Consider the following 9,460-nt stretch of genomic DNA (forward strand, 5'->3'; position numbering starts at 1 on the left):
ATATAGGGTTGCTTAATTGACAAATATTGTTACCCTCCAGCCAGTTTGCACGAAAAATATCCCTACATATGTTTCTGATTATTGTTTTTGCCATAAGTGGCACCAAGATTAACGCACAAGTTAGTAAATAAAAAATTTTTATAGTTTTAGATAGCATTAAATTCCAACAGGAGGATGTCGAGAATTCCATAAATATTAAATTTTGTAATAGATTTGTTTCTTAGCGGTCTAGGAACAAGTTAGAATAAGTCAATTAAAAAATAAAATATATTTATTCAAACGTATGTTAAATAAGCACAAATTTTCTACATAAATAAAAATAAAGCATCAAATAAACTGTTGTTGAAAAATCAATAAAATAAATATATTGTAACATAAAGTTATTCTACTTCTAACTCAAAATCTTCAATCTCGGCAAATGTCGAGTTCATTTCGTTCACCCATTTTTTGTAGGCTGGATCCTAAAAATTACATTTATAAGAATGAATAGTATTTTTAAATGTTAAATCTTATACCTCTTCTGGCTTCTTTCTCTTTCGCCTATGTCGGGTGGGTGAAAATTCATCTTCTGAATCGCTATTCGAAGTTACAAGTTTCTTATTGGTTCTCTTACGTTTTGGCGTAACAGGGTCCTTAAAATTGTAAAGTTAATTACATTTAGAAATTAATTAATATATTTTTAGTGAAATTATCTTCTAGTTTATTTTAGAAAAAGTGGATTATTTTAAATTTACCTCTTGTGGTGGTTCAATATCCTCAAAGAAATGTAAATCATCCATGTTGTTTGGAACTGATTCTATTTCAGCTGTAGGAATTGGATTAATTATAACTCTGTTGTGGGTTTGTACGGGTTTTGTGTATGTCCTCATAGCTGTTGTATTCAAAGCTGTATCTTCATCAGTTGTAAAGCCAAAGAAAGTAATATTATTTTCACCATGTGCAGCCTTTTCTATCTTAGATGAAGTTTGATCAGAATCATTATTCTCTTTACTATTAGATAAAGATCGTTCGCAGTTTGAGTTTTCTTTATTACTTTCTTCCATAATTTCTATTAGAGAAAGATCAGGTTGCGATATACGAGAAGGGTGATGGTCGCGAATGGGTGTAGAGACAGAGTTCATAATATCGTTTCTTAAACCCAAAACCTTTCGAGGAGTCCTGTTGTTACTAGTAATCTTTACTGGGCTTAGTTCATGAATATCAAATAAACTAGTTTCCAGTTTAGGTTTCTGAGAAACGCTGGTGTTTGTGGTAACGTAATCCAGAATACTTGTTTGTACTGGTGCCATGGAAGAAGTAAAGCTTTTACTATTGCGCATTTTGATTTTTTCATCATATGAGTGATCTATAATTATATCTTTTGTAAAGGGACGCCATGCTGATTGGAACCTCCAAGGACTTGTTGAAACACACATAGTACTGTTCGCATTTGGTCTTCTTTTATTAATAAAGTGTGGTAACATATCCTCATTTGTTAGACGCACGTTATCTAATACGACAATTTTTGGATTGTTTTTCAGAATAGGTTGTTTAGATGGAGGGTTTTCCTCAAATCCAAATATACTAGATAAATCACAATCTAAAAAATCAGAAAATGTATTATACATGTTTCACATACAAACAATTTATAATTAAATATATATATTCACACATACCTTGTGATACATTTTCTTGGTAGTTATTTGAACTGGACACAGTGTCATGAATTAAGCTATCAGTAATATTTTCATCAGGTACCAATATATTCTTTGAAACATCTGAATTTTTTTCAGTCTGAGTAGGCATTTTGTGAGATTCTCCAGTTGTAGTACTTTCATCAGCTGTTATTTGATTATTTATGTTGACAAAAGTTTTTTGTACTAATTTATTCGTGTTTTTAACACCTTTTGAATGTTCAACATTAATCTTTTTGGTTTCATTAGATGGTACTTTATTTGACTTGTTATGAATTTTGGACACCAGATTTGATATGATTTTATCCATGTTTTGATCATATTTGTTCACAATTTTTTTTGTTCGTTTCTTATAAATAGCTGGTTTTTTAAACCTTTCCTTCTTTTCAATGTCCGTCATAATTTCCTTCATATCTTTATCATATAAAGACGAATCATTCAATTTTCGTTTCCTTTGAATCTTTTTAGCTTCTGTATCCGAATCAAATGCATAGGGATCATCCTCATTCCCCGCATCTCTTTTCTTTTTATCTGCTTTTATTTGTTTGTAAATTGGAACTTTATTTTGAATATTACTTTTATTTGTTTCATTCAAATCAGATTCACTCAAACTAGATTCTACATAATTCATAGCTGCTTTCTTTCTGAATGACTTCTGATTTACTATTTTACGTTCAATTACTTGGCCTGCAATATATTGAATATTTACATTCAGTTTCATTACTCTTCATAATATCTTACCTAATTTAGTTCTTTTTTCCGGTTCGTTCGTAACGTTATCATTTTTTTCTTCCGGTTTTTTGAATCTGCCGCGAGGTGGTGAAGAAATGTTATTTGAAGGACCGTTTTTATTTACAGCTATAATAAAATTAATTAAAAAATTATTGTAATTAATTTGTACAATAATTTCAAAGGGTTTATTTTGTTATTCCTATCTTACCTAATTCAGTGTCTTTCTTTGGCTCATGTTTGTTATTAATTTTCTCTTCCTTTTCATGAATTGGGGAAGAAATATTCCTTAAAGGACTTTTTCTATTTGTAACTGTAAGAATATACATAAAAATAAAATTGTTATTATATCCAACTTTCCAAATTATTTCAAAATTGTATTATAAAATTGATTTTACTACTTCCTTCTTACAATTAGATTCTTACCCAAATCATTTTCTATTTTTGATTCATTTGAAATGTTATTAATTTTAACTCCTACATTTTTCCGTCTACCACGTGGAGATAAAGAAACATTCCTCGAAGGACTTTTTCTTTTTGTAACTGAAAGAATATACATAAAATTAAAATTATTGTTATATGCAATTTGTCAATTTATTTCACTATTTCCTTCTTACAATTAGAACCTTACCTAATGTATTTTCTACTTTTGATTCATTTGAAATATTAGTTTTTCTTGGTCTCGCACGTGGTGATAAAGAAACATTCTTTAAGGCACTTTTTCTCTTTATAACTGAAAGAAAACACAAAAATAAAAATTATTCTTGTATGCAATTTGTCAAATTATTTCAAAATGTTATTAAAAAATTTATTTCACTATTTTCTTCTCACAATTAAAATGTTACCTAATTTGTTTTCTACTTTTGATTCATTTGAAAAATTAGTTTTTCTTGGTCTCCCATGTGGTGATAAAGAAACATTCTTCAAAGGACTTTTTGTTTTAACTGAAAAAACATACATAAAATTAAAGTTATTGTTAAATGCAATATGTCAAATTATTTAAAAATTGTATTAGAAAACTTATTTTACTATATCCTTTTTTCTTCTTTTGATTTATTCGAAATGTTATGAATTTTATCTTTTACATTTTTCGATCTCCCACTTGGTGATGAAGATATAGTCTTCATAGTGTAAGAATTTGGATAAAAATTATTGTCATTTGCAATTTGTAAAATTGTATCAAAGTAGTATTAGGTAATGTTAATTCACCTGATATATAAATGCAAACATGACTTAATGAAAGAAAGAAGTTTTTCTGTGTTTACTATTAAGGGATTAATGATTTTAATATTTTATTAATACAATGTTTATTTTAATTATATTATACTGGTACTACAAATGATAACATATCAACTTACTTTTTCCATCAGGTTTTGGAACATTATTTCTTCTTGTTCCAATTTTTCTTCTTGTGGAATCCTGGAGTATTGATTCTTCATGTTGTACTTTTCTCCTTGTAGAAATTGTTTTTTGTACTGGGTGCATTTTATTGTTATCTGAAATCAGATTCATAATTAATGTACATTTGATTTTTGTTTTTAATGGATCCTACCATCCTCTTTTCGTATGACTCTTCTTCTAGTGTTTATAGTTGTCATTTTTTTGTTGTTTTGATCTGCAAATATCACTTTTAGAAACTTAACTTGATAATTGCCTTTGTTTATATACCCTCTCTAGATTTAGACGTGTTAATTTTGTTTATTTTATCCTTTAATACAGGCCGCCCTCTTATTAGGTGTAACTTATCATTATTCGGTTTTATATCAACATTAACAACCATTTTATTATCATTATATTTAGAATATAAAGCTGTATCATTAGAATGATAGAGTGGTGCAAATTATCCGCTACCAAATATTAAAGTTGTATCATTTAAAAAGCACAATGTACATAAACTATTATGAATGTTTTGAACAAACAAATCTACAAAAAACGTAATAGCGTTTCTATTAACAACACATGCCTCAAAACAACTGTCAAAATATTCAAGTTTTCAGGGCGCCAACGCTGGTTTACGCTACCAACTTAAAATGACAAATTCCCTTTCGATGTTCGGTTAACGATATTTTAAGCCATGTTTCCAAGGCTACGTGTACATTCAGTGCTTCGTCAGAAGAATAGGCATGCGCATAGCAAACGAAAATGGGGGATAAACTCTTCACAGCGAAATAGTTAATGTTCAGTCGAATATCTTAATACTAAAATGTCTTAAAAAGCTAAAAGTTTGATATAAAATGAATACATTTTTAATAGCATTATTTGATAACATTCTTGGATTTAAATACCTCATGTTTCATTGTAATTAATTCGAAAATAATAAAGATATTTGTCACATATAGGACACATTGATATAAAGATTCTCATTTAAAAAACAGCCTTAGTGGCATAATTTGTTTAAAATAAGGAACGAAATTAAGTAATAAACTCAGTTGAACCAATTTATAAAATAATTTTCTTAAATGTTGCTCAGTTACTTTGTAAGTGTACCATGATTTTTATATAAATAAAAATTGTCGATTACACCATCTATACGTAGACACACTTAAACCTTTTGTGAGCAATTTTTCAGCCAAACGATATTGACATAGTCCCTATAACGCCGTACGGCATTTTTTTGCTGAAAACGGATACTACTGTTCATTTACTTTAGTCCCCTTTTATCCTTGCAATAATCTTCTGACAATATACAAAGGATCCAACAGGTGTTTTATACCAATCAGATAAGGAAAAACAATTTTTAGCATCAACAGATAAAGAAGATATTATGGAAATCGGGAAATTGATTGATTTCACAACCGTGACTACGAACTGTGTATATCTCTATGTCTAAAAACGTTTATTCTAATATTAATTAAAGAGCCTCAATAAAATAAAAAAAAGTTTATATAAAAGTTCTATTGTATAATGTAACTTACCTAAAAAGTGGAACGATTGACGTACTGATGTACAGTAAGCTACAGATTTACAGCTACACGTTGTGTGCAAAATCGCTTGCGCTGTTCAGTTAGTGAATAAATTCCTCTCACTTCCACACACACTGCCTCTCCTTTTACTCCGACTCACATTTGTTACGCGGTGCAATACGACGCAAAGGACTATAGTCCTCAAGGTGTAGCTGTAAATCAAAGACTATATACATATACTGTAAATCTGTCGCGGACCCTACAACTTGAAGGATCGCTTTTAAATTCTAATTAAATTAACGATAGTGCTTAAATAAATTGGTTTCAAAAACAAATAAACTGCTTTTAAATATGGCTAAAAACTCATCTTTAATAAAAAAGCCTATAATAAAGTAGCACTATTTTTGAAATATTGATGTACAACAATCGCTCTTAAATTCTAATTAAAACAATTTGGCGCTGAAATCATTTGTTCTTAATGATATTGCTTAAATAAGTTGGTTTTAAAAACAAATGAAACCGATATGATATTGTTTTTAACATAAATTAAAAACCTCTATTAAAATTAAAAGAGTATACAAAAGTTCTAAAGTGTAATTTAAATCACCTAAAGAGTGGAACAAGCAATAAGTAGACTTTGAAATCATTCTAAGTGAAAATACTTAAGTTGGTTTTAAAAACAAATAAAACAGGTATATCAAGTATGCAATTTATTAATTCTTAAAAATAACTTTTATTTTAGTTCATCTATTTAATAAATTTCCAGTTCAAGGGATTTTCATCATTTGCTATTGTTCTTGAAGGGTCTACATTGTTCTTATAATTGGTTTTGCTTTTTAGGTACATTAAATTAAACCTCGCTTAATTAGAAACTTTTAAAATAATTCACTGTTGTTATCCTTATCAGCCACCATTTATATAATTTACACGGAATTTGAGTAACCGAAATGAATGAATTACGTAAAATTTCTATTTTAATCTGGGTGAGTCAATAGAAATCAAATGAAGCAAGACGTAGAATCAGGAGGCCAATAATAATATTAGAACCACTGCGATCAATGTAACAAGAATTATAGTTCCAGTTAGTTTTTTAAGTATTTTTCTGTGTATAATACGTTCCTAAAGATTACCCATTTTCCCGATCTATCTTATATATTTCATTGAAATTTTGACTGTAACAATTTTTCAAAATTTTACATTCGTTAAAAACATTTCTTCTTTTAAGCTACAATGCATTCCAGTACCATAGTACCGTTATACAGACTTTTATAAAGTACGAAAACGAGATGCTTGTTTATTAAAATGTTAGTTTCTGATAACGAAGATAATACATTATTAACATATTTCATGTTATCTAGAACTAAAGTTTGGAAGAGGTAGACTGCCATTATCGATTACTCCGGCCGTCCGGAGTCCGTGTTTCACGTAGACCCATGCAGGTTGAGATTGACCTTAACGAAAATATTTCGAGCGTTCATCGATCACTAACAATGAAATTCTCTCGTATATTAAGTGTTGGTAGCAACAGATTTTTTACATTTCTGTCAAAATAATTTTCAAGAAATAAAAACAAATACTCTCATTTTATAATAGTGTTTATACACAGCGTACAGGAATTTTTAACAAAATGGGAAGTTATGGTAAAGCGGTGATGACAGGATTTATTTGTAGACTGTGTTCTGAGCCAAAAAAAGTCGTTGTGCACTTGTACAGCATACGAGCGAAACAACTGGGCCTAATGGAAAAAATAACTTTGCTTCCCATTACGGTAAATATATACGTATTTTTTGTTTTATAAAATAGTAATAATAATTAATTTTTAAAATTAGGTGGAGAAATATGATAATTTGCCAAAAACAATTTGTGAAGACTGTATAAGTCGTCTGGAGGTGCAATTTAATTTATTACAAAAGATAAAAGAAAGTGATACCATTCATAGAACCCACACACTTTTACATGTATGTATAAAACATATATTTGTATTATTTAACATATAATTTTAATCTAAAATTTGATAAAAAGACAATGTTTACATGTTAGTAATATATTTATTTCATTGTTTATTAAATAGCCATATTCATTATTTAACTGTAGTATGGCTATTCAAGCCACAATTAACTGTATGTAGTGTGTTGAAAGAAATTTAATGAATGTGCAAGTTGAAACCTTATTCTCTGCAAGTATGATACTTAAACATATTAGTTTATTTATTGTAATCACGCCAATAAATTTTGTATATGCTTTATAGACTAATGGACGATGTCCGCCTCTCTGCCCTCTCCATGGTGTAAATGATCCACCAAGTACTGTATAAGACGTCACACTCAATCCACACACCCTAAGCAAAATGGTAAGGAGGTATCTTTTCACATAAACCAGGAGTTTACCTAATTTTTTTATTGTAAATAGTTCAAATTTTATTTTATTAATTGAAGCTTTTCATCTATATATTATTTGTAACTTTTAAAATTAAATTAAATGGTAGGGAAATATTCTTTAACTTAGTCCAGAATTGTACATATTTATTATGAAGTATTGTGTATTTGTAAGTTTTTAAATCTTTACAAAATTAAGGAGATATCTTTTTACAATATCCAATTGTGTATATAATACTAATTTTTATTTATTTGTAAATATAGTTTGAATTCATTTTTATCAATTTAAATAAATGAGAGTTTATTCATTTACAAGTTTGTTATTTCTAACTATGGTGGGTAGTGTTTCGTGTTTAGTCATACGGCAAATACTTTAAATTGATGAGTGTTAAGGTAACACTGCATTTATATAATAATGTTTCAATAAACTATTTGCAACAAGGTGTAGCTGAAGATATTTAACAACTTAAAACTGAAAGTTACATGTTCATACATACTGAATACATATAGCTCATATGTAGAGCAACTTTAGAAATTTTCATTTGTCTTGATAAAAGTGTACTTTTAAATATCTATATTATTGCCACTTATGCAGTATGTTTGGTAAAAACAATACAGCAATGTTTATTAATGGGTTTAGTTAAGTATTTATTAATACTTAAAAAATATTCAAGGGTCAAAAGTAGAGCAACTTTAAAATAAAACAACCTTACGTACATTTAGCCTTCTTTTATTTACTATCTAGTAGCATATCCATTAATTTTAATAATTTCTAAACACCTTTTCTTCATTGATTTTGGTAGCTTTTCAATATAATTGTTCAAAATTGCTTTCGAGGGATACTTGTCAGTTTTTTTGTAGGGATTTCCCGATCAATTTCTTCTCAAAGATTTTCCATTGTATTGAGGTCTGGGTTTTGTGCTGACCAAGGCATGACGCGTACTCTTTGAGAAGCGAACCATTCTTTAACTAACTAAGACGTATGTTTCGGATCGTTGTCGTGCTGGAAGGTTCACCTTAAAGTGATGTTACCTTCGGCAAATGGAAGCATATGATTCTAAAGAATGTCACGGTAAACAAAACGATCCATTATGCCGTCTAATTTAACCAGTGGAGCCATGCCAAACCCAAAAAAACATCTCCAAGCCATAACACCTCCTCCACCATGGTTCACAGTGGGTCTAGTGTATTTAGCGTTATACCTTTCATTAATTCATTGCCCATCTGTCCAGTTCACGTGTTCTCTTGCAAAAAGTAGTTTCGCTGCCCTATAGTTTGCAGAAATGAAGGGGTTATTTGCTGGTTTTCTACCATAGAGAACGGAACTCCTCCCAGTGTATTCCCTCTGTTAAAATTGGAAATCGTCCTCGAAATGATCGATTTGTTTAAATTTAAATCTACTACTTTTCACCATTCCGGAACTTTTCTACAATTTGTTGTTTAATTTGTATTGATAAATGGTCACTTCTAAGCATTTTTAGCTTTACGGAACAATGTCGAACACAGAAATAAATTATAAAATCAATAGTATTGAATATAGGGTTTAGTTGCTTTACTTATAAAACCTTCCCGAAATAAAATATTGTATAAAAACTATGTAAATAAAGATATTGGTATATAAACTGAGGTACGAAATGTTTAGGTACTTAATAATTATAAAAATAAATTTAAATTAAAAAAAAATTGTTCTATTAATAAAATGAATATGTTTTGTTGTAACAAACCTTACTCAAAAGCTGTTCAAAGTATTCTCCATTGACCTGCCAGCAAACTTGGACCC

The 9,460-nt window shown here is 29.0% G+C and overlaps 2 protein-coding genes across 2 annotated transcripts; one reads left to right on the forward strand and one right to left on the reverse strand.

Annotated features, from left to right (window-relative positions):
* Nucleotides 1-253: 253 nt before the first annotated feature.
* Nucleotides 254-4,375, reverse strand: LOC109600693 (titin homolog). Its single transcript, XM_020016865.2, has 12 exons — nucleotides 4,071-4,375; nucleotides 3,955-4,017; nucleotides 3,761-3,898; nucleotides 3,248-3,346; nucleotides 3,034-3,135; nucleotides 2,829-2,945; nucleotides 2,614-2,715; nucleotides 2,415-2,531; nucleotides 1,656-2,360; nucleotides 735-1,579; nucleotides 516-632; nucleotides 254-461 (listed from the first exon to the last, which is right to left on the reverse strand). The coding sequence occupies exons 1-12, from the start codon at nucleotides 4,180-4,182 to the stop codon at nucleotides 381-383; spliced, it is 2,598 nt and encodes an 865-aa protein (XP_019872424.2). The 5' UTR covers nucleotides 4,183-4,375; the 3' UTR covers nucleotides 254-380.
* Nucleotides 4,376-6,818: 2,443 nt separating this feature from the next.
* On the forward strand, nucleotides 6,819-7,797 carry LOC109600697 (uncharacterized). Its single transcript, XM_020016868.2, has 3 exons — nucleotides 6,819-7,073; nucleotides 7,135-7,263; nucleotides 7,554-7,797. Exons 1-3 carry the CDS (start codon nucleotides 6,933-6,935, stop codon nucleotides 7,617-7,619), a joined length of 336 nt encoding a protein of 111 aa, XP_019872427.1. The 5' UTR covers nucleotides 6,819-6,932; the 3' UTR covers nucleotides 7,620-7,797.
* Nucleotides 7,798-9,460: the final 1,663 nt, after the last annotated feature.

Source organism: Aethina tumida, chromosome 1, assembly GCF_024364675.1.
Source record: "Aethina tumida isolate Nest 87 chromosome 1, icAetTumi1.1, whole genome shotgun sequence".
In the NCBI taxonomy this organism is placed as follows: Eukaryota; Metazoa; Arthropoda; class Insecta; order Coleoptera; family Nitidulidae; genus Aethina; species Aethina tumida.

What these genes read in the sequence shown, in the direction of transcription:
- LOC109600693 (XM_020016865.2), bottom strand. Translation starts at nt 4,182, where the DNA reads ATGGTTGTTAATGTTGATATAAAACCGAATAATGATAAGTTACACCTA. An exon ending in AAAAGTAGAAAATACATTAG is followed by an intron (nt 2,946 to 3,033) that starts GTAAGGTTCTAA and finishes ATATTCTTTCAG; the next exon opens with TTACAAAAAGAAAAAGTCCT. An exon ending in AAAAATAGAAAATGATTTGG is followed by an intron (nt 2,716 to 2,828) that starts GTAAGAATCTAA and finishes ATATTCTTACAG; the next exon opens with TTACAAATAGAAAAAGTCCT.
- LOC109600697 (XM_020016868.2), top strand. Translation starts at nt 6,933, where the DNA reads ATGGGAAGTTATGGTAAAGCGGTGATGACAGGATTTATTTGTAGACTG. An exon ending in TAACTTTGCTTCCCATTACG is followed by an intron (nt 7,074 to 7,134) that starts GTAAATATATAC and finishes TTTTAAAATTAG; the next exon opens with GTGGAGAAATATGATAATTT. An exon ending in GAACCCACACACTTTTACAT is followed by an intron (nt 7,264 to 7,553) that starts GTATGTATAAAA and finishes TATGCTTTATAG; the next exon opens with ACTAATGGACGATGTCCGCC.